Source organism: Ciconia boyciana, chromosome 12, assembly GCF_034638445.1.
Source record: "Ciconia boyciana chromosome 12, ASM3463844v1, whole genome shotgun sequence".
Taxonomy (NCBI): domain Eukaryota; kingdom Metazoa; phylum Chordata; class Aves; order Ciconiiformes; family Ciconiidae; genus Ciconia; species Ciconia boyciana.
In genome coordinates, this window is record NC_132945.1 from 16607284 (window position 1) to 16632975 (window position 25692).

The window sequence follows — 25692 nt, forward strand, 5'->3', positions numbered from 1 at the left end:
GTTAGTTATTAGAAATGAATATATGAATATATAATACAGAACATAGAAGAAATGCAGAAGCCAAAAGAACACCAAGTTATCTCAGCATATCGCACCTAAGTTCATGAACTATATCTGGTCTCTATCAGCTTCAGCACATCCTGTTCCAGCAGAAGAAATCCTGTAATTGGCTGGGTTTGCTCTCAGGGAAAATTTCTTCCTTGCCCTTAAGAATTACAAGGCAGCAAGTTGCCCTGAAGTTTGCTACTGCAAATGCTACTGCCCTTTTCATTTATTTCCTAATAATTTTCTATTAGAACTCTGGATATTACTGTTAAATTATACTGTCTTACTGAAAAGCTCCTTTACAAATGACATAAATCTGAGGCACAGGGACAACTGCTCCCAGGAAAGTATTAAGAAATCCCCTTCCAATAATTTTGCATGTGCAATACCCTGTTTCTGAGAGCACTGAACACTTTCTTCTTTATTTCTTCCAACCCACGCAGTGGGTGAATTAGTGTATCTACTCTTCTATGCTTTTTTTTATTAGACATCTAGCACGCAAAACAAAAGTTGCGTTCAGGGTACCCATCAGACTTGTCTGCATTGCTGAACTTCACTGATTTTGTTGCCTCTGGGAAAAAAACCTGTGGAGCACATCCTTCTTCATGCATGTAAGTCCTATTTGTAGATGCAATGATGAAAGGCAAGCCCCCTCAGTTTGTATATGGGCGACTGAGCATGTAAACCACTAGATCAGTTATTATCTCATACGGTACGCAAGGAATGCTATCATGAAGAATCATGAAGTGAATGCCCTTATGCCAATTTGCAATGAGAGCTGTTTGAGTCCTGCAGCTGAGTCCTCCTGGCTGCGTCTTCCCTTACGGGTTTGCCAGAAAAGAAGAAATTCTCCTCCAGGATCACTTACCAAATACCAGCTTAACTCGCTGTGGTTCTGTCACCTTGGACTTTGAACATGATGGTTTCCTCAGGAAACCTTCCATTTGTCTGTCCACTCACAGGACGCATACAACATTGTCTACTGACGTGTTATAGTTACAGCTGGCTCAATGTGGGTTTCAACAGGAGCGGTACCTGGGTAAGCACATTCTCCTCTATTGTTATTTGGAGAACAGAAGGGAAATGAAAACTCCCTGACACGTCAGAGAGGAGATGGCTAAGGAGGGCTGAACAACATCTCGGCAATAGGTCTCCTGCATGCAAAACTGACTGTATGAGGAAGCAGACACTTCACTTTGCATCCTTTCTCTCCACCAGGCAAGGTTTGAAGCCCACCACGGAAGGCACTTCTTCCACGAGTGACAGTGAGCTGAAACGTTACTGATGCACTGCAGCACACGGAGCTTTCGCTATGACAATCTGTTGCGACTAGAAAATAATGTCAGTCAATTTAAAGGTATCTAAACCTGGGATTTTACTATTAGGAAAACTGAAGGATACAGAATATTCTCATTCCTGTGCGTGCTGCTGCAACAGGGAAGTCTCGGGATGCTCTCCAACCACAGAGCAACATGGGCATTTCTGCTTGAAGCCCTGACTGTTCCTACAGCTTCCCATCAACAGTAAACACTGGCTTTCAGAAAGACAGAGGATGCATATTTTCTCTTTCAAAGCTATGCAGAAGGAGGGTGAGTGAGCGGAAATATACATATCACCAGGGAAAAGAAACAAACCTTTGTTTTACTGCAAGTGTAAGTGTCAAAAGAACAAACAGAACTGATTTCTCTCAATAAAGACAATGTCATCAAAATGATTTGCAGGAGCACCATCAATTTTTACACAATTTTAGATAGAAAAGTAGAGGCATTCTGATTCTACTTTCCCCTGCATTTTGATAATGCCAAAACATTATATCTCAGTAAGTTAAATTTTATTTTATCATGAATCATACTGACTTTATATTGTATCCGCTCTAACACCATATTCAAGTATTGAATACCATATATCACAGGGATTCTGTTTATACAGAATCAGTCACTTTTAATGTGGGAAATGTCACACACTTCTAATATGTGACATTTAATGTTAGTGTCATACAGAGCCTGGGAAGACTATGCCACGCTGAATCCATGCACTTGCTCTAAGTGTGAAATTTAGCTGGCTTCTACAGACATGCCTGGGACAGTACAGCCGTGAAAGCTGATCACGTACCAGTGTGCAAGTCTGAGAGGTAACTATAAGATGTGTAATGTAAACTACTTAGATGTGCTCCTCTTGGACTTCTGATGATTTAAGACACTGGCCCACTCGAAAGTATCATCTTTGGATCTTTTCAGAGTAAGTCTACGAGAAAAAAAAAGCACTTGCCAGTGAAGCATATGGAAGGGGGTATTCTATGACTAACCTGGAAATACCACACTGCGTTCAAAGTGATTTGAGATACAAAATCACCTTTGTCATGAGCAGCTGAGCACTGAATAAAGCCAAAGCACCTGAACATGAAACATTCTGTAATGAGGATATCGCCACCAACAAAACGAATGACTGTATTAAAACACATATTGTAAGAACCATGAGAGATGGCTACAGAGAAAGCGACCCTACCCCTACACATTGTCACATCATGATTTAGTCCAACTCTCGTGTTTGGTCTCTGTTTGGACCTGAAAAAAACTCCTCTTTCTTTTCGCTTGGAAGCCAGACTTTCAGTGCTCAGAAAAGTGGTGCAACTTTTCCTGGGATGATGGGTGCATACTGCAGTCCAGGTTGTAGGCATTAGAAAAAAGTTCCTCAGTCCTCCTAACACACACTGAAGCGAGAGCACAAAGGTTATGCTGCAAATGAAGTTTTACTGACAGCCCCTCCAGGCTGTCTAAATCTGATTTCGATTTGCTGGTCATGCGCTTCACGGACATTCAGAAGCCTGAAGGCTTAAAATCTACTATCAGTCTGTTTTATTACTGCTCAGAAAGTAATATCTCAATATTTCACCAATGGCTCAGCAAAGGCTTGATTCTTCTGTGCATGTCCATAGCAATGCTGCTCTCCATTAAGAACTGTGCAGATAGGGACAAAGTAAGAGAAAAAGGATACGCAGATTTCCTAACTTGATTTGTTGGCAGTTCTCTGGCATCAAATGCTGGTATTAAAGATCTGCAGACTTATTGCCTCATAGGCATTCAAGGCACTCACTCCCTTCTTATTCTGCATCCTGTACAAAAATCGAGGCTTAGCTCCGTCAGCCAGGCTGGTGACCACAAACCTCCACCTCCTGCTTTCCCTGCACCCCTGCAAGGCACAGACTTTCTACCCTCTTGATTCACATCGTAGGAATTGTGTTATTTTATTTCATCAACAGCTAATTAACAGCAAATATGCACTCATGTTTTACTGATCTTGTTCATAAAGCATTTATTCAGTACTTGAGTTTATTTCAGAGCTGGGCCCAGTTAGGAGAAAGGGCTCCAGGAGTAGTCCCTTGCTGAGGGCAAACGTGTGGCTAAACTTTGCTGAGCTTTCTTCCCTAGCTCATCTTCTCCTCTTTCATCAGGCTACGAAGATCTAAGTAGGCCCAGTTCTTGTTCCCTCTTTAAAAAACAGGGGCTTTTAACACAGAAAAACAAATGTATTTGTTTAGAGAGCAAAAGCAGCACATGATCTGGCAAATGATTGTCTCACATACTCAGAACTTTAAGGTCACCCTGTGCATTTACATCTATTTTACTTTCCATGGTTCTGGTGTTCTCATCTCTGAACCCTTCAGTGAAGATGCTTCGATCCAGAGTGCTGATGCAAAAATCCCAGAACACCAAACCTCTGGAACAGAAATGCTGACAGCTTTATCTGAAAGTAGCACTGGCAGGTGCTGGAAGATTAATGGCATATCCAGGGCCTGTACTGCAGAGACCTCCAGAATGCAGCATTTCCATATTGGGCAGTAAAGTCACAGTACAAATGTCCCAGCATTTATCTGGGAACTGTAATGAAACACACATCTATCCATTAGTCAGGATCCCTTTTCGATGTTACTGGATCTTGCTGTAGTAATATCCTTGATTTGGCACAGAAAAGGCACGTGAGAACAAAGCAGATCCATGGAATTCACATGGATTAGCTAACACAGCTCAACTCTGCACTCTTTTAAAAGTCCCTGCAGAATCAGGACCCCTTAATATGTTACAACCATGCTTAACACTGGAGACAAATGCCACACTTTGGTTTGCATCTGAGTGTCAGCTCAATGTCAAAATGTATTGTGAGAAGAGAGAAGTAAGTTTTAATGTAACAATAATTTCCTCCTATTATACACACACCCCCACACCTACCTATGAACCAATGTCTAATTGGTTAATAAATTATGGTATCAGACCTCTTCAGCCTGGAGATACAATCTCTTTCATTAAGGCTGCTCTAAAATTCCTTAATTTTATTCAGTATTACGGGTTCATTTACAAAACACACATTATGATTATTGAAATGGCAATTCTGTCTAAGAAAGAATTCACTGGCACATTTAATTTTTACCCATCTCCAAATCACTGTCATATCAGCCTATCCTTCACCTGCTCATGCCCACCCTTTTCAAGCAGCTTCCAAAAAATTCCTTCCCATTGCTTCAAAGATACTCATGCCTTGATCCTACATGCACCAGAAAATGCAGCTTCTTGAAAAACAGATTTTTTTTTTAGAATTGTGAAGAACCTTTTCAACAAATAGGAAATTCAGTGAAATGTGGAGTTGTCATTTTCCCCATACAGTTTTCTTATTTGCCACGTTGTTTTGACTGGGGAAAAAAGTAACAAGTTGGGGGAGAGTGAATTAGCATAGCTCTCACTATTGCCTGTGACATCCTTTATGTATGACTTGCTAAAAACCCTTGGTGTTCAATTCCCTTCTATCAGAGAAGATCTTCCCAGCTTGAGAGTGTGTCCTTCCTTTAAAGTCATAAACTTCTGGGACAGGGACCTCTTGTCCCCACTTAGCCTTAGCACCACATCCAAGCATCTCACTCGCTTGCACCCTTTTGCATAGACAAGTATGGATTTCAGACAGAACGGTTCTAAGGCAAGAGACTTGAAGTGGTTGAATGCAGCACACCTTGGCCACTGGGACACGCAAATGTGGGGTTTCACCCTTCTGGCAGCACAGGGAATTGCACCAGGGCTTCCCACGTCCTTGGTGAGTGGCTAGAAAGACATCAATTTAGATTTGAATTGCTTCTGATTTTCTCTTAGAGAACCTAAATGAAAACTTCTTTGTTGAGAAAAAGTTCAAAAGTTTTACATTTATCTTGAATCAAAAGCATTTTCCTCCCCAATTTTTGTCATTCAGCTACCAAATCAAAAGACTCAATTATGCTTGCAACCCTAAACCCAGGGTTGCACACTGATAGACAGAGTCACCTCTTCATTTCCACTGCATTGAGTTCTCTCTACCAGTCTCTATTCATTCAGTCTACAAAAGAAGACATTTGTAACAGAAATCGTTAATGTTTCTAGAAAATAAAATCATATTCTAGAATTACTGCTCTCATTTGTGACCTCTTCTCACAAAGCAGGTGATCCTGGTTAATGACTAAAACGCAAACATCTGCTTATCCCCCTCCAAAAAAAAGGATTAATAAAGCTGAAATTACACAGTTAATGGTGTGGATAGTCTACCACAAAAGTGTGATCATATTTCAGAACATTACATCTAGCCCAATTTTAATGCAATTAAAATAAATTACTATTGCTATTTCCTCAGCTATTTTAAACCACCTATGATTTCATAAACAATAACAGCAAGGATACATTACCAAATTTTTGGAAGAAAAAATTAATTCAGTAAAGGAAGAAATATAGTCTTTTATGTGTAACCACTATATATAACATTCTGCACTCCAACATAAAATTTGAAAAAGGCAAAATTATATAAGAAAGTTCTAGCCAAAGCAGGAAAACATCGTAACTGGCAAGGAAGATCTTATTGCTGTGTAATGCCTTCCAAGAAGCATGCCATATAGTTTTCATCTGAAAATGAGGAGAATGCATGAATTATTTAAGAACTTTCCCATTTGTTACCAAAACTACTTTGTCATGTAAATGAACAGAGTTTTGAAATTTCCTGGAAGAAAGTAAGTTGCAGAATTTGATCCAAGATCAATTCTTCATTGTTCACATAAGATTCGCATTAAAATTTCCTGAGTATTAAACTTGATTATCACAACAGTGACTTCTTATGAAAAAAGTATAGCTCATTGAAACATGTAAATCACTGTCTTCCCTTAACATTTCAAAATCATGGAGTTCACATTACACCAAACCTGTGACAGAAGAGCTAATAAAAGAATAATTAACTCCAAAAGCTGCAACACAAACTTAATAGGGAGTTTGGCAGATGCATCTGATATTTAAACTGGACATTGGTCCCCAGTACAAACCGCCATGCACCACAGCACAATCTTTGACTTTAGTAGCATTCTTCAAGATCAAAATGGACTGAGGCAGCTGAGACAAGGCAGCAAGACTTAGCAGAGATGGAGAGAGAGCAAATTCTGGGCTCTGAACAATGCTCTTATTTTGCTGCAAATATTTGATATTAAATTCATCAAACTTGTGTATAATTTCAGTATGGAACAGCAGACAAGGATGAAGCAAGCTTCATTCTCTGAAACTAACTACTTTAAAACCGAATCATATAAAGTATCTGTAAACTCCTTTTAATTCAAAACTGCATCATTTAAGGGATATTTATGCATCCATTCTTAAAGAGTCCTCCTTTTTTATCTTCTCATTTTAGGCATAGAGCTGACATCAACATCCACATGATGGAAATCACGAGCTCCAGTACATGCTTAATTTAAGGCTCATCCAACAGTACCAAAATACATCTGAGACACGCATTTCAATGCCTTACCAAACAAGGTCTGCTTAAATTTATGACAAATCATAACTGTATATCAAAATAAACATTTCTTCAAAACCAGACAGAATTGTAACTCCCCATGGCCTAACCCTATCAGAATAATTCAAACTGTGTCTAACTCTTGAATAACTCAGAGGATTTTAAAAAGAGCATTACTTAAACAAAATAATTCATGATTTAAGAAGTATCCAGTTCTGAAGGTTTATGGCAAATTGAGAATTTGCAAATGTTGGACTTAAAAAAAACCCCACCATAATTAAGTGAAAGTGCATGTTTAATTATAGCTATTGGAAGAGGTAACTATAATTACTAGGGAAACTAATTTTGAGACAAAGCATTATGTGACATATATAATAATGAGAATAAAAATAATGAGTATATATTAACTGGAAGAATATCTTAATCCTGAGAGCTAAATTTAAACATTTTTTTTTAACCAAGACAATCTATACATTCTTAGTTATACTTTTAACACAATACCCACCTTAGAACACACGTGTAGAAACCACTGTCTTGCAACTCAACCGAGTGAAACCATATCGAATCTTCATCCTTGCTCATCCTAACTTCAGAAAATATAATGGGTTCTTCTAAATCTCCTTTGTTTTTGTACCACATAAGCCTAAGACCTGTGCTTTGGGCCATGCTATAATTAGTTCTGATATAGCTGTAGAAAAGGGCACATTTCACTCGGACTGGTTCACCTGCCAAAGCCATGTATGTCTTGAGATCCACTGACCAGTCAATGCAACCATCAACTGAAAGCAAAACAATAATAAAGAAATATTAGATACAAATATATTTTTTCAAGATAGCGAAAGGCAGCTTGTGAAATGCAATGCAATTAAGTAAAACAAAAGAAGCTTTGTTTCATAGCAATGTGAAAAACCTGAAGCAGCTATTGGCAATTAAAGGCTTTTATACACCTTTTTCAGTTACATGTAAATGCGAATGTGCAGGCAATAAGTAGAGCACATTGGGCCTGCTCAATTCCATTTCTTTAGAATATCATTACTTTCATCCCCAAAATGCTAATTCTTTAAGAAATAAACCAAGTGCTTTCACCTTAACTACTTGCCCCAGTAAACCAGTTTTGAATTGTTTAATTTCCTGTTGGAGGAAAATGTACACTGGCATCTGATCCCAATCTTATACCTTAAAACTTTTCCACCCACCTCTGCTAATTATGTTATGTAAAAAAAAAATAAATAACACATGTGACATTTATCATTTTCTTTTCAGGGCAGTTCCACATAGCTTTTTTTTTTCTACAGCCTACTCAAACTGTAGAGATATGTGTTATATACAACAGGATACAATTACAACATGCTGCCTATGCCATCAAGCTTAATACAGGAATTGTACAAGTATGAAAAGGGATCTTTTGATGTTCTGTTTAGCAAAAACTTTTGAAACAGTTTTCTTGATACTTCACTTTAAAAATGAACCTATGTCAGCCAGTTTAATAAAAGATTACTTCTCCTTACAATTTTTTCTCCCATTATTTTAAATCATCTTAGTTACAATATAATCCTAGAACATGCATACATATCAACATGTAACTCCCCCTCACACATCAGAGACCTTTTAATTCAATCTTTTTTATTGCGGGAAAAACTGTAAGCCTGAAAGTCAACCAAGAATATAACCAAAGAAAAAGACTGCAAAGGCAGATCATCAATAAGCAAATATAGTACCTAAAATTAATAGACTTGAGGAAATGTGTAGCTTTTAGAATTTGTTGATCATATCCAACTACATGTAAGTGGAAGATCTTTACCCTTGATGTAGCTACCTCAAATTCAACCAAGTAAGGTTCAGGTTGCCTCTTCTGCATTTACAGTATCAATTCTCAAACTCTGAGTGTTAGATATTCTCATACACTCTTCATTTCATATACATCTTCAACAGCATTCACTCCTTAAGTGATTTTTTTTTTCTACACATAGTGGAATATCAGATCTAGTCCTTTTGTTTTAGTGACTTTTACTGCCTCTAAATTATGTCTACCATTTTTTCAGGCTTTGCTTGAATCCTTCAAAACTAACCATGATAAATGGAAGGTTTTAATTTCCCCATTGCAGTAAATCAGCTTTAATTGTACTGCGACCACATGAACCATGCAACTGAACCATATTTTAAACCTCTTGACATTGTCCACTTTCATACATTTCTAATACATAAACTTCCATGTAACATCTTGTTGTAAAACAAACTTTACTTGTAAAACAAACCAACATAGGCTCAAGAGGAAAGGGAAACCCATTACTCAAAACTATACTTTTAATGTATCTACTGTCATGAGAGTATTGACAGGCAAAGGGAGATGGTGCAATACCTTCACCCCAAGTGGTGCGGATCAGGCTACCTGCTCCTGCCACCCACCCCACAGGCAGACCCAAACGCAGCAGCTGGTTGTGCCAGCTGACTTCTTTCTTCAACAAAAAAAGCCCCAAACCCAAAACATTCACCTGAAGTTAGGTACACACAATTTTGGTTAACTTCAACTTTAATTTCCATACTCATTTTGCTGAAAACATCCTGCTGATTTAAATTAAAATTCATTGCTTCTTGCTTTTAATGGCTACTGTTAATAACATAAAAAGAAAGGGCAGTAGCCATTTACTGACTTCCCTTTTTTTCACTGCTGCAGCATCACTTCTTCCTCTGTGTTCTCCCTCTCATAGCTTAGTGCCACACAGAACAGGACAAGTTTGGATAATCGTTACTTGAAAATCATGTACTGAAGTATTTGTTCTCAGTGCATCCCTTCCAGGTTTATAACAACCTTCACCATGACCAAAGCCGCACACTGTAACTCAAACATTCTCCTGCCAGGACCCCATGAAACACTGCATTCACCTCTCTCTGCTATGGTGTTATACAGACATGGGCAACCAGCAGCAGAGCTGGAAAAACAACCCATACCTCCCAGTCCTACAAACCCATCCAATCCACTTTTGCATGAAAGCCTGGTTCTGACATCATAAATTATTTTATATAGGTGGCTTTGAGGGCTTTTACATCGAGCGGGTACCAATGTACTCCATACAGAGCTTCCTCACAAAAGCTCTGCTTTTTTTAAGCCCTGCTCTTTAGGCTGATGTGAATTCACAGTTAAAGAGCAGTGCAGAGCTTACAGCTGCCTTCTCTCAGCAAGGGATGTGAAAGGCAACGCTGAGCTCTCCAGATGGCTCATCCCCATTCTCCAGGACATACAGGTATTCTCAAAGGCACCCTTCCTCCTGTGCTTTAGCAAAGACACAAAAGTCTAAGTAGGGGTGTAAGCTGAAGTGAATAGGGGTGCCCAGAACTGGAATTTAGATCCACACTAACTCAGCCAAACTAATTAATTCTGTCACTCTTCTGTCAATCTAACTCTGTCATGTCATCTAATGCTTTTGAACCTGTGCTGGTTCAGCAAAGTTAAACCACGGTAAAGAATAACTGACATTGACACATATGGAAAACTTGTGGGTCAAGCAGAAAGGTGCCAGTTTTTCATTTATTTCACAGAGCAGAGTTGCAATTAGGAAGACTTACGGAGTTACGTACTGACCCAATATGGAAATCCAGCTTTGGAAGCTAAAAATGCCTCTGCTTCCAATAAAATTTCTCCCACATCCACACCAAACAACTTGTCAAAGCACAGCTCAAACGAACACTAAGCATCCCTCAGTGTCATTCAATCTGCCTCATCTTCCACTTTCATTTGAAAATTTCTTCTCCCCTCTGGTGTGCACTCCCCTGCTATTTTATTTTCAAAATTACAACTGATGGAGTATATAAAGCACAGTGGAATAGGTGAAAGACATTTGAATGGTCATTTACAGCCAGGTCATTAGAGTGGCTAAAACCCATCTCCAGCTGCCCCCAGTGGAGAGCGAGACTGGGGCCGGTGCAGCGCTGGCCATTGCCAGCACTCCAGTGGAGGCACCCGGCACGGTGACCTGACCCCAGCCCAGCACCTGCATCTCAAAAGAAGAAAAGAAAGAAAAGGAGATTTACACTAGAGACCTTTTTCCCATTAACAGTATCCGAATGGAAGAATTTCAGCAGCCAGAGGCGAGGCGGACCCCAACACAGCGAGCGCGGTGGAGGGGGAAGGTGCAGGCAGGCTGCCTGCCCGTCACCCCTGCCTGCCCCAGCTGCTGCCCTGCAGCAGCTCACTCCCCGCAGCATGCCAGGAGGTGGTAATTACGGAGAGGAGAGCATCCAGGGAACGGAGGGACCATTCATTATAGGGTTGATGACATCTGCGGAGGGGAGAAGTCTCACAGAGCGCCTTGACTAAATCTTAATTATTGAAGAAAGACTAATCAAACAGGAGACGACTTTTTCCCCTTGCTCTTTTTTTCTTGTTAAATACACAGTCAAGAATGTTTTCTCTTATGAAGCTGTAGAGGCTAAAATCTAGGTCAGGCTCCCCGTGCTCACGTGGAAGCCGGAATTTTTCCTCTTGCCGCGCCATCAGTCACTGGAGCGTGAGCATTGTTAGATTCCTTCGGAGTATTCTCCAAGCTGTCATTACAAATGACTGGAGCTGCTTAGGTGAAGTTTAGCACTCCATTATCCAGAACAAAGTTTGCTGTCATTTTTGTTGGGCTGGGTCTCAATATGTAATATAATCAGGGTGGTAAGAAGAGGAAAAGAATGGCATTAGAGAGAGGCATTTATTATATAATAAATGTATATACATCTTTTTGCTGCTACCCAATAATCAGCCAATCCGTAATAAGTGCCTGATTGAAAGCCCAGTCAAATTAAATCCTATCTACTGTGGGTGTATTTTAGACACTTTCAATAAAGACAATTATTTGAAATATTTTCTAAAATTTGGAGCATTGAGAGGATATGGAAAATATTGTCCCATTTTTAGCCCAGCTTCCTAAGGAAAAGAGGTTTGCCCACCTATCTGTGAGTCCCCCCACCCAGTTAGCATAACTTCTGACCCAACTGACTAAATTCAATCCTATTTTGTAGAACATGAAAGTGTTCAGGTACACGAGAGCCCTACATGGGTGCAGGAGAGAGTCCCGATGTGTCCCCTGCAGGCAGGGAAACACAGCAGCAGTTAATCACGGTGGGGCCCCACTGGGCCCATCCCAGTTATCTACCCAGGCTAACGCAACCTGAGGAGACAGTGAATTGAAAATTAAGGTTTCAGAATTATTAAGCAAACTATAGATTAAGTTGGTTGACAGTAAGCTACTGTACTTTTATGTTGGCAATCACCCAAAGCATGTACTGCATCTCCTTCCCCAACATTTCCTGGTAATTTCCCATTATTCTTATTTTAAATAAATCTAGTTGTCTAGGGAGTCTAGCTGCATTTTAACATGAACCATAATAATTTATGAGCAATTATAGAAGAGCATGTACATAGTCTCTGAGTAATTTGTCTTTCTGCTTGCTGTCATATAAATAATTTTTTGCATTGCAAATCTGCCTGTAATAATTTTTGCAGGGATCTGTCACATACAGCAATTTATATCATGGCATTGTTAAATATGTTTGCCTACCTTGTTACCTGAAAATATCATTTTAAATTGAAATCATCGACAAATAAATAATTAAAAAAATAATATACTAGCTAATGTATTAAATTTATTGCTCCACAAAGCAAGCAATGCTTGTGACTGTAAATACATAGCCAGGAAAAAAAAATATTGCTCTGATACAGGAGTTATATTTTTATTTATATATTAGCCATTGAACAGCAGAGTCCAGAAACTGATACCCATCATGCTCGGGGTTTGCAGACATGTAGCAACAATAGATGTACTCCATTAAGGAAGTCCAAAAAGGGATGCAATTTTTTTAGACTCTTAAAGGGGAGAAATCAGTTACAGCCCATGAATTTTAGGCAACTTGGTATTTTCAGATCTTGATTCTGGAGAAAAGGGAACACACCCTACATTTGAGCGAACACAGTAATGCCTTTAATAGCTTTGGCTGGACGTGATTTTCACAAAGGGTCAGGGTGTTAGATCAGGCTCACCATTTATAATTGGTTGCACATCTCTGGCTTTCTGGCTGTGCTATGCTAACTCTGCTACGGCGCTTGCAGACCCCTGCCAGCATCTCATCACAGCCCAGCGCTGCCATATGAGACCTGCCCGTCAGCTGAGCCCAGTGCGTGGTCCCCTGCCACCCTGCCTCCTCTCTCCTACCAGAGCCCTTCCCTGCTCCCCACACCATGAGCCGAGTCAGGGAGCTGAGCCACATAAAAACTGACAGCAACCACCACCCCCTACCCCTATCTGTGATTCTCTAAATACTCCAATATTCAGAGACACATTTGCTGGTCAGAGAATACATTTCAAACCAAACAGTCTATTGACCATTTTGCGCACTCTTCAAAATCATGGATGTCACCTCCAAAGCAGGCAAGATCTTTGCTTGTAGAGCTCCCTCAGCTTAGCTGACCTACCAAACTGGATGGTTGAAGGACACTCTCATAACAATTAATAAAAATCCACTCTACCGAAAGGCATCTGAGCTGAGATCTCTGATGTGGGGACCAAGTTACCCAGTTTTACAGCGGAGAAGGAGAAGCCTACACTGGCGGTACTTCGGAAGGGAGCGGAGGGTGGTCTTCCCCAGCAGCCGGGGAGCTGATCTCAAACAGCAAGCAGGGAGGAAAGGAGAAGGAAGTTCAGGTAAAGTGTCTGTGATGTTTCTTTTCTGTGAGCTACAGTTTCACTCTTCTTTGAGTCAAGTGAACACTATTTTTTGACTCTGAATATGCTCATATTTTAAACTGCATTTTAGAAAAAAATCAAATAGTTGTCCCCTGAGGGATACAGTGAATCAGAAAAATGTATCTGTTAGAGGTGAAGACCACTTAGAAAACCACTTTCGATCTTGAGAAAAAAACAAGTTTATCATGATTCAAGCTGGGTGAATTCTCCAATGTTTCCCCTACTACCCTGTTAACAACTTTAACTAAATAATTCATTTCTATCACTGTAACATCTAGATTCAGCAATCATCAACCAAGACTATTTTGCTGTAGAAACACAACATCTAAGAAGAGGATCACTCACGGACTTTGTAGTTTCTCCACTCTGATCTCCATTTTCTGAATGTTTTCTAGCGAGATTTAGACCATTCAGACTTACTGGTGAAAAAGTTCGGGACTTTCAAGACATATAAAAGTGCAAATATTCCAAAATTCCTAAACCAAATAATGAGGAGTGCAAAAAAACTTCATTAGATTTAGCAACATGGAAATGTTTCTCCAAATCTGGCTCATAAATAAGGAAAAATACATTTACTTATCCTTATACATTGGCTGATTTTTTTCTACATTTTGATCAAAGCTTCAAATTTCTATAAGATGGGCTAAAAGGTTTTTAAGACTTTTATATGCTTCATTTTTTTTTGGCCAGCTTTTCTTATGAGCCACAGCTAAACAACCCAACTCAAATGTCAAATATTCCAGCCAAACACTAATAATTTCCTTTGATGTCAAACAAACTGTAAATATATACTGCCAGAGGTCCAAATAACAACGGATTGCTCTGTCCTGACTTACATATGCATATGGAGCCAGAAGCATTTTAGACTTATATTGAAATGCAAAAGAAAGAACATACTAGTAGATCACCAATCTGTAAAATTCTCTAGGGAGAGAAAAAAACAGCTTGGACCCTGAACAAATTCTCAGCTTCCAGGAGCAATGGCATATTAACGAGGTCGAGACTTAGAAATTATACTTTAAGAACAAAAATGCTAAAGTAGTGTCAGTAGAAGTTACTGGACAGAGGCATTTCATCCTGTAGCACTTGTCAGAGCCAGCTTTTCAGGTGGCACCTTATCACAGGGATTTTCGGGAATGCTTGCTGATGGAGAGAAGAGTAAATCGCAGCTGGCAGGTTAGATTTTGCTGGAGACAGGGATCTCTGAAACACATTCTGTGATGGAAAGGAAATCTCTGGTCTCATCAGATTCTTTGCTACCTCTTCCAAGTCAGATGTTCCTGGAGACAGATGGACCTGAACTGAAGTGTCCTTCTAAAGCTGTGCTCTTTTTGCTTTGAGCGGATTGCTCTGCTGAGCACAGAGAAAGAGAAGAGGAGGGGACTAAAGCAACTGTTTAAAATGCAGCATATTTACCCTAAAAATGAGTGTTTGGTGACCTTGATCTCCTAATCACTTCAATATCTGGCAGGTTTTTAAAGAGTTTGTGTTGAAGTAAACAGAACAGAAATTGGAACTTACAAAGCGGTCTGGTTTTAAATATTCAGTGTAATGCCTTGATTCTCCGTGGCTGTCACCACATTAGAAAACAATGTAAAAGGCACCTTGAAAACCAACAGCAGTACAGCCAGGACACGAACAATAAAGAAATCATACTTCATGGCTTTATGCTTTCATATATTTGGTGACGTCCCAGACATGGGTTCAAGGACTGTGCCCCAGCCTGTCCTGCCTTCTCAGCCCCTCCTGCAACACCTGGCCCCTGCCCTTCCTGCTGCGGTTCCCCTCCCGCAGGCAAATTTGGAAGAGTGGTGGGAAAGTGCATTTACAAAGCTCTTGCCTCTGCCCAGCCTCCGCCTTTCTTTTTATCCCACTAGCAAGGGAACATTGTTTTAAACAAAAAGTATGTTGCTCTAGGTTGGAGTGGCCAAAGGAGTTACATGACATTACATCTGCTTCTTGGACCAAACAAGTAACAAAACGTTCCTGTTAGATACTAAAATTTAAATTCCATAAACAAACAACTCGGGCACCCAACAACTCAGTGCAAACACAGGTATGAACTCAACAAAGACTGAAATTAGCTGTCCACCCAGCTCTGAAACCCATCTGAACCCCAATATTTTTTTCACATAATGCCCACAAAAACTAGTAAATAAAAATACTTCCACTTTCTAAGCTCCAGAAAGGATAAATTTTTTTTTCCTAACATCTTCCACAATGAATATTGCCATTTTTATTAGCTCTTTGGATTCCTGAGGAAGTCAATGAACGATGGAAAAGCACAAAGAGAGATTTCCCAGCGTCTCTGATACTTCTTTAGTGCACAGAACTACCTTTAGACAAATTAGATAGAAAAAGAAAACAAGAAGAATCAGTATCTATGAAAAGGGAGAATAATAACTGATTTAAGTAATGAGTAAAACAGACTGAAAATATTCCATTGCATTTATAAATACAAAATTTTATCCTAATATTTTGGATAAGGAGCAACAAACTGGAAATACGCTTTATACCCAAAGGTACATGCAATTAATATTTTAAGTGGTGTTGACTATACCCAAGCTCTTTAAGGACACTCTCTGAGACGGTTTTAATGTTCTCCAGCCAACCACATTAACCCACGGAGACTTTCACACATCTCTGTTTTCAAGTCTTTAGCACCGTGCAAACTTTGGGAACAAAGCTGAATTCGTTTCAATAATTGATGAGTCTCTTTTCATTAGTCCCTTTGAATAAAGTTACTGAAGGTAAAGTAAATGGAAACTAGATCCCAGATCAGGTAGTTGCAGTCTCAAGTAATCACGCAATTAGGAAACTGTATATCCACTGCTTGTTATTCCCAGGAGGGAATTGTAGGAAAGAGCTGTGAATAATAAGAATTTAAAATTAAAGAGAATGAAACTCTGTTAACTTGCTTGTCCCTGTGGGGCAGAGGGACTGGTGTACATGCACAAGATTATTTTATTTTTCATCTGTTTTTCAAGTATGTGGACAGTTTGAGTTGGCTAATCTGCTTTGAGGGCACAGTCCTCTTGAGTTTGGATTAGGTTAGGAAGACGGACTCCCTGTTGAATACACCAGGCTAAATTCATTTCTTCTACTGTCTGCAGAAGGGAATCCTTGAGTAACACAGGTCTGCTGTAAGGGCTCTTACTACATCTCACTTGCGGCACACGCAGACTGCTCGACAGAAGAAGAGAGCAAGGAGACTATCAGAAGAGCCTAGGGATAGTATCACACCCCACCACAAGAAGAAAGGACGACTCAGTTATTCCTGTGGATGAGCTACATGGTATTTGTGAAAGGTTTAAGCAATTATTCACTGGGACACCTCAGCAGGGACACTTCTGGTAGTCCAAATTCCCCATTTACCATGGACAACACATGCCTGACCAATGCGCCTGCCCTGCCCGCACAGCCGTCATGCAAGGCCTTTGAGCAGGAGCCCAGACTCCGGGCCTCCAGAGGCCTCTTCCAACCTACCTGACCCCAACGATTTGGTCCTACCACCGACACAGCCCTTGCTGGTCACAATTCGCAGACACATAAAGGAAGCCTTTTGGATGAATGCCCATATCTGGGTGTGCGCGCTCTCTACCCTACTCATTAATCATTTATTTTCTAGCTTACAAAGATGCAGTCAGTCCATCAGAAGATTACCAAATGCTTTACAAAACTCCTTCCCCATCATAAACACATTAGGTAGAATGAATGTTTTGGGCCTTGGACATTTGCAAACTATATGATGAACACATTGCAATGTTAAAAAAAATAAAAAGAAAAGAAAAGAGAGAATGCACAACTTTAAATCAGGATATGCTCATGAACCAAAAGGAACAAGTCAAGTTCATCTGAATTTACTTGCAACAAATAACCAGCTTTGGTAATTTGCTTTGTCTCTACACATTTACCTTTGGATATCTAGACATACTTCCCATTTTACAATTGCTATGCTTTCCTCCTGTTATCTGGCACAGATAATTTCAGCTGCATTGAGCCAATTACCATTTCCACTTGCATGACAGGTGGACCTCTGTTTCAAAAGGTTGTGACCCACACTCTAACCTAGGTTGTAATTCCTCCGCTCGTTTTAATTCATTAGCTGCACGTATGCAGGAGAATTTAAATAGGAAACTCTCCTGACTGCAGAACACACCAAATTTCATTTCAGTAAAATGAACACTCACAAATCAAAACAATATTTGCTTTTATAGGGCAACCATGAATAGAATTGTTAGAGGGTTGACTAAAATGTGCAACTGATGAATTATGAAGTGCTTTCAAAATGAGATATTTTTAAACAGTAAATGTTGTTCTTAAGACTTTTGTTTCTATCTAAAAGAAACAAACAGAGTTATCCTTATTGCAAGCTGTAATTACATGTAAGAAAAAAAAAAAGAAGGATGATTGAAAAATGAACCATTACAAGAGCTACCTGTGTTACAGACGTGTCTCTCTAGGTAAAGCAGCAAGCGGTAATGCAGTGCTGTGCTCCGTAACACAGCGTTGCACAGTCGTTTAGGTACACCTTTACCATTTACATATAAATTTTCTAAAACCTGCCTTTCGCAACGTCCTGCAGCACTGCATCCACCAGCAGCTCCACACATCCCAGTAATGTATCTCCAGTGAAAACAAGGGCCACGTTTATGGGACCACATGCACTTCAATTTCTCAAACACAGACTGTGAAAAGGGGGCTGTGATGGCAGCCCCCCCCATCTGCAAGATGCCCCAAAATCCCAACCTGCTTCCAGATCGGTTGTGAGCGGCAGCCCTGAGCAGGCCCTGTCACCAGCACCCCGACTCCTCTCGGTCCCCTCTTGGGCTCCCATTCCCGGGGCCTCGCTCTGCCCCAGCCCCAGCCCTGGTGACAGCCCCTCGGTGGGGCAGAGGGGCCATTTTGTCATCACTGGGCCTGCACCTCCCCACATGGGCATGATCACAAGGGACTTCATCCGCTTTCTGGTCGTTTTCCCAAGTCTTGACTCAGGAGACTCAGACAAGGACCAAGGGCCGACTGAAACCCCACAGAGACCAGCACTGCTTCGAGCTGACACAGAGCAGCAACTATTTATCTTTAAATAAGAACCACCATAAAGCAGACAGACCCCAAACCAGCCCAGTTACAGCCTTTTCCTCACACTTCCCTGTAACTTCACGAGCCAGAAACAAAACTGGTGGCAGGAACATTTCATTTATTAGTAAGCAAAAGCGACTAACTGCAAATACTTCATTACTAATGCATCATTTGCTCAGAATGGCACAAAACAAACAGGTCTGTGTTTTATTCATGGGCCTCCTGTCATCCTCAATGGCCCCAACTCACTCTCCAAAACACGCAGCTGCCGCGTGTTTCACCGAGCAGCGCCCAAGACGGGGACGGGAAGATGGAGAGATGTTTGAGCTCCGGGCTGAGGCCGGGCAAAGATGGGAGTTGGGATCCAGGATGCGGGAGGGGAGCCGGGGAGCCCTTGGCACCTGAGGCCTTTCTTTGGACGTCACCACGTCCTCCAGCTGGCACATGTCCTGCAGCCCCACCATCCATCAGCTCATCGTTACTAAATCATCACAGCTCAACGTTAAAAGACAACTCTGAAAAATCATCATAAAAGCCTCCACCTGAGCTACTGATAAACCAGAAAAATTTTATAACTGGAGTAACTTTTTAAATTAATGCCTCCCCCCTTGTACTGACTGGTTACTCAACACTCAGAAAGCAATGTGGAGACTGCTCATCTTCTGTCATGCTCTTGCTCACTCCCAGTTTCTTGACCTTATCTCCAGCCATCATTTACTTTCCCAGCCTTGGGAACTGACTGCCCTAAAAGTTTGAGGACAACTATTTAAGTAGTATTTTAAAACGATTAATACAACGAAGTGTTGAGGTGACTACACCTGGATTGGCTTCTGTAGAGATCACCTCAAAGAAAACCAATATGTTTTCCACTTCGGAAACCATGTTTTAAAATACGGAAAATCAGTACTTAAAACTCTTAAACAGAAAAAACTCACAGTGATTAGAGAAGACAGGACAGAAATATAAAGCTGGATACCTTATTTTTCCATCCACCTTCTTCAGAAAGAGGGTGCTCATTTCCAAGCCTGGCTGCAGTTATCTCAATGCGTTTGAGGGGCTCCAACTGCTCAACTCCAACTCCTGGGGACTCCCGTCCCTGCTCGGGGCGGGCAGGCTGTCCCCGCTCCTCTCGGCAGGCTTGGGGAGGGCTCCTGGCTCCCAGCGCAGGGCTGGGGCTGTCCTGCCCCCCGGTCCCCTGTCCTTCCCTCACCGTCCTTGCTAAATGCAAGTTGAATTCAGCAAATAGTGTTCAGTGGGGAAGCTGGGGATGGGGGGGAGGATTAATTTTGACAAACAGTGTTGTGAGTGGATGCATTCCAAGTTCAAAATGTTCTATTTAATTCAACCTAGTCAATTTTATTATTATTTTGACTTCATTATTTTTTCAGTTCATGATGACAGATTTTTCAGTTCAGATGACAGTTCTGTCATCTGTCCAGCTCTACATCTGAAGGAAAAGGAAAATGACCATTGCTGGCCAGAGGGGAAAAAGCATACAGGAGGCATGTGACCTCAGGCTAGGGATTTGGGGCTACAGACAGGGAAGGGAAGTGAGAGGTCTCTGACAGTATAACACCTATTCCCGGGGCACAAAAAAAGCACTTTGAATTGGCTGTCATCAAGGTTAAAAGAGAATTTGATGGCAACAAATCAGTCTTGTTTTCAAAAGATACAAGGTCCAGCCTTAGAGGTGTCGATGGCGTTCAAGTCCCACGGAGGACAGTGCGCCCTCCGCAACCTCTGCACCCTAGAGCACTGGGTGCCGATACAGCTGGGAGCACATCCCTACAGCAAACCTTCTCTGTGAAAGCGGAAGGAGGGTAAAACAGAGAGAGAGTGTGTTAGAACCAGGGGTATGAATCAGAAACAAAGAGATGAAGACGTCATACAAACTACGTTAAGGGAATTGCTGATAAAGAGAAGTTCTTCGAAGATGAAGACACTGTTGTATTTCTGTTAAAAATAAGAGTTTCACAAATGCAATCATATTTTTTCATGTGTCACTTGTGAAATAAATGATATTTCACTGTGAGGTTGACAGTGTAAGAAATGCAATTAGAATGATTTGCATATTAAAGACATTATTATGTCTTTATTGTAAATATTTCCATCATGATGACTTTGAATAGAATCTTTGCAAACAGAAATATAAATATCCTCATGCCAGATTTCACATAATCTGAAATCATGCTGTGTCAAGTTGTCAATTTTAAGAATTCTCCTAAGCCATTACAAATCTCATTTTAATCTCTCTAAAGACTCATCTGATTTTACATAATTGAAAATAACCACTGCTTGTAATGTCTTAATTTTGATGTGCAGTGAATAACACGGTGCCAGAACCCTTCCAGCCAACCACTGTTTTGAAAAGCTGTGCTAAGTTTTCCATCTCCAGACTGCCCAGGGCTGCATAAACCTTTACAATGCAATTTTTTGTTATTGTTTAATACAAAATATTCCAAAGTATGTCATCAAAATGATGAGAACTGCATTTTTTTTCCTCTTCCATGGGACTGATCAGTCTGTCTTCAGTATGAAAGATAAATAAATACAACCTCATTAATGAGCTACAAACTTGAGATAACAAAAAGCATCACTAATAGCCCAGTTGCTATTGGATTGCTCCTCTGTGTAGTAGCCTCCTGTTAGAAGAGACAAATATACTCAGCAGGCATAAAGGACCCTGCACTTCTTTGCTTCTATTTGCATATATTCAAAAATAGTCTTGGCACTCCATAGAGCACAGATAACACACTTGAAGGATGGGAGGAATGACAGCAGTGCCCCACTAGACCCAAACCAACAGACATGCAAACACCGGCATGGATAGAGGGGACGGAGGTTACAACCCTGAGTCTCAAGAATATTCACAAACTTTCACTGCACGTGCATGTACATAAATCAAAAGAATATGATCCGGGAAAGAGTGACTTTCAACCTGCTTTTGCAAACTTTACATTAATTAGGAAAGGATTTCTCAAACGCCCATGCATCTCCAAACTTTGTGCTGGGAAGACCATTTACTTCTAAATGACAAGTGTAGGCTGCTTGCAAAATATTCTGAATTTTTGGTTCTCTAAATTACTGTTAACCCAACATTATTCCTGCCTACCTTGGGTTTTTAAATGGAATTACATGTGGCCTGCAGCTTCAAATCTAAATGAAAAATGTAGCTCCAATTGAACCTTAGGAAAAAAAAGGCAGAAGTTAATGAGATTTAAATTAGTAACAGCCAAAGCTTTCCCTTAAAGAAAACATTATCGATTTTAAAGGGCTACCTAATGAAAAAGAATGGCACTCATTTAGACTTTGCATGAGCTACATTAGAGATTCATTTATAATAATAAATAAGGACGTGCTTTACAGTGCAATGAATCAGCAAAATTTATGTACATGTTTTTATGAGTTAACTACACATTCCTTAAGCCTTTAATCACAGTTTTGGGTGAATTGTTTATGGTAGTAAAGAAATTACAGTTTCTAAGGCCCAGACCATCAAAGGTAATTAAGTATCCACTCCCTATGGCTATGTGTATGTAAACCTACACAACTCTGGCGTTTATAATCTAGTCTTCATTTCTAAAATGGAAATGGATACTGTTTCCCTTTATTCTTTATTAAACAATGTTTCTATTTTAAGTTCAAGTAACTAAGTATTGGAAAAATTCTCCTCCTATGAATGTTCTGCAGTTTTTATATTGTAAGTAAAAAAAATGAGTATTGCCAGGAGAGGGTATATATATGCACTTTTTGTAAATTCCTTAAATAGGTAGGAAATTTGTCAAGCTGCTGGTTTTCATATATTTTCATTCAAACACAATTTTGTACAAGCGCAAGATACTTCATCATATCAGTACAGTTCAGGAATATAATATTGTGATCCTATAACATTTAAATATGGAACACTGGTGGCCGTGCACAGGTAATTATCTGGTTGCGTTTCGTCAGCTTACCAAATCCAGTTACTTCTCTGAGAACTGCTAAGAAAACAGATGAAGCCCAAGGTCCTCCAGGCAAGTTTCAAATTACTTTTAAAACTAAACTACTTATACAAAAAGTAAGCATGCCTGGACCCAGTCCAAACAGAATTTCACCTCATAATTAATTAAAGCTCCAGACAAAACCCATCACAACAAAAGGAACATTCCGTTCATTTGCTGAGATAACTGAAAGTGCTAAAACTTTAAACTTCATAAGTGGTCAAATTCCCTCTATCTCAGTTGCTGAAACCAAGCTTGCTTGGGGGAACCCAAGCCCCCAGCCTGGTTCTCCAGCTCCCACCCTGGTAGGTATCTGCTCAGATTCACTGCTTAAGCCACAGAGCTGCTTAGAAGCACCTCAAGGAGCTGTCACGGTGCTACATATGGGCAGACTGACCTTCATGTAGTACTGATGACAAAAGGTAGTGTGTAACTCCTCACAAACTCTACAGATGAAATTTCTCCCATGTACAGCAAAACCAGGGAGAAAGGTAACTACAGTTCTCTCATTAAAGCACGAAACACATTCTTATGTCTCAAACTAAGCTTGTGTATGCCAAGATAATAAAGAACATGTAAAGGTCCCCCATACAGTACCAACACGTACCACAATCCCAGTACAGCACTGTTGTTGCAACGCAGTTCACCAAGACATCATTTCACAGGGGAGATAACACGTCTGAAAGCATGTCTAAACAGTTGGACTTCATTTTTGCTTTGTTAAAGCAAAAGATAGAGTCGCAAAGAGATACATTTATTTTTAATAAAAAACACTAATACACATTAATTTCACCTGCCGCAAGACTGTGCCTTGAAGAGATTCTTTGAAGTAACTGAATAAAAGTTAATCCATCTGTTTCACAGAACTAAGAATTACACCTGCCTATTTGTGAGCTGATTTACAGATCCCTGTCAGTCCTGCTCCCCTACCTTCAACATCCTGCTGTTGTCCACCTTCACGTGATTTTGGTCATCTTACCCACATTATCATTACAATTCAGAGCAGTAGTGCAGCTTTGAATCAAATCCTACTGTTGTCCTCACTTACCTCCCTCAGTTCAATCCACAAAGTGGGTTTTGGTGTATAGAAACTACATTTCAACAGGAGGATATTACCTCAGAGGCTCCACTGCAGGTACACACACATGCACTCCCGCCCCGAATGGAGACAAACAGGTCCAAGTCAATGGCTGGTCTTCAGATCGCTCCAAAGCAGACATGAGGTTGGGAGACATTCAATCCCAGGGATCCCAGGAGTCAATCTGGTTTGAAGCAACCCCCCACAAACCACATATCGTTTAGATGGGGACGTTTTTGCCCCATATCCTTTGTTCTAATGATCTGCTCCTGCTGCACCGAATTACGTGCTAATATAGATCTAGCCCAGGGTGCCTTGAGATGGGACTTTCCATTCATTTTGAAAGTAGTATGCTTCAGACCTTGTGCATGAAAAGAAGAGCTCCCACAGGCAAGCCAACTCTCAAATACGTAATCTTTGGGGAGAACTTTTGGTGGAGAGAAGGAAATTGTAATTGAAGTACACTAGGCTGGTTTTGTACTTTGTTCTGCCTTTCTTTAACTATAAAGTAAATTAATAATCGTGAGCATTGTGTTTAACTGTGGTATTCCCTAAGGCATGACAAAAAAAATTGAAACTGCAGGAGTTGCATCCCTGAATGGATCTTAAGGGAAATAATTAATAAAATCTACTCTTATCATTGCTTGTTTCTCTAAACTATATATTCTAGTAATGTTCAATAAAATTCCTTGAAGATCCACATAAACCAGCCCTTTCTACCCCACCAAATGTGACCGGAGTACATTGTACATGGGCAAGATGCACCACAGAAGAACCACGATGGCTTAGGAGAGCGATGCGGATGGGAACGGTCACTTCTGTAAGCCAAGCTCTGCTTTAGATCTAAGCCGAAGGGACTAAGAATTACCAGTGGACAGAGGGCATCAATCAGCAGTTGAAACAGTCCTAAATTGAAGAATAACCTAAGCTAGGTCTGAGGGAAGCAATAAACAGCTGTTACTCTGCTACCATAGTGATTTTCACATCAAAATAAGCCTAAGTTTTAAAATGTTTCTCTTGCTTTTGTTTGATTCCACTTTATACTGCACTGTTGCTTTTCAGTCTTTTCATAGCTGATGCAGGGATCACTTTCTGATGTGTTATGGACCACAGCTCAAGAAACCCCGATTTAAAGCCTACTTCGCAGCAAACCAGTTTGTACACAGCTCAGCCTCCTTTGACAGTGTGCAGCCTTGTACTTCTTGTTAATATCCTCTAGATTTTAATTACCACTGCCTACATTCAAAGAAGAAAGCTTAGCACATCACCTCTGACTTCCAAACCTTTCACAAGTAACAGGCTTCCACAAGCTTTTTTTTTTTTTTTTTTTGCCTTTTTTTTTCCTTGTGTCTCCTACAGGTTGGGTTTTTTGCATTGTTTCAGCCTGCAGAGTTTAACTAGGCTCATATGCACTCTGTACACCAGTAAAAACTTCGAAACTTGGACATTTAAAGTTTGCCTTCCTCCCCAAGAGCCTTCAGATGAGTGTTTGCTCTGTTTTAAACATTCTAGTGGGAATTCGTACAAGCACCTTGCCCTTTCCTTTCTGCCTGCAGAAGCATTGCCGCTTTCGTTGCAGGGAGACAACAACTAAAAATATTCTGGCCATACACACCCAACCTTCCCTAGTGAAATGCTGTACAAGAGAGATGGTATTTCTTTGGGGATGGAAAAGACACTGTTCACAAGGAGGTGGCTGAATCATTCAACCATTCGTTATGTCTGTAACTTTAACAAGTCTCTTTTGAGCTTTGACAAAAGTTTCATAGTCAGGTGAGAGCAAGCACTGTGCTTTTTAAGTTTCAAGCTGCAAATGAAAGAAGACCTCTTACAAAAAGTATGTGAAGATAATTTCTTCCAGGTTTGCCAAGGCCAGGCTTTCTCCAGTCTTATATCTCCCCAAAAGGTGAAGGCTATCTTAGGACGGCCTTCTCGAGGAGACAAAGTCTGCCCACCATTCAGAGGCAAGATTAATATGCTAACAAAATCCCTTGGT

The 25692-nt window shown here is 40.4% G+C and overlaps 1 protein-coding gene across 1 annotated transcript in view; it reads right to left on the minus strand.

The window, feature by feature from the left end:
* Positions 1-25692, minus strand: part of IL1RAPL2 (interleukin 1 receptor accessory protein like 2) — a 385827-nt gene that overhangs the window by 188741 nt on the left and 171394 nt on the right. Inside the window, exon 2 of the mRNA XM_072877189.1 lies at positions 7337-7610. Within this exon, the coding sequence (XP_072733290.1) occupies positions 7337-7610 (274 nt within the window). The remainder of the gene's footprint in view (positions 1-7336; positions 7611-25692) is intronic.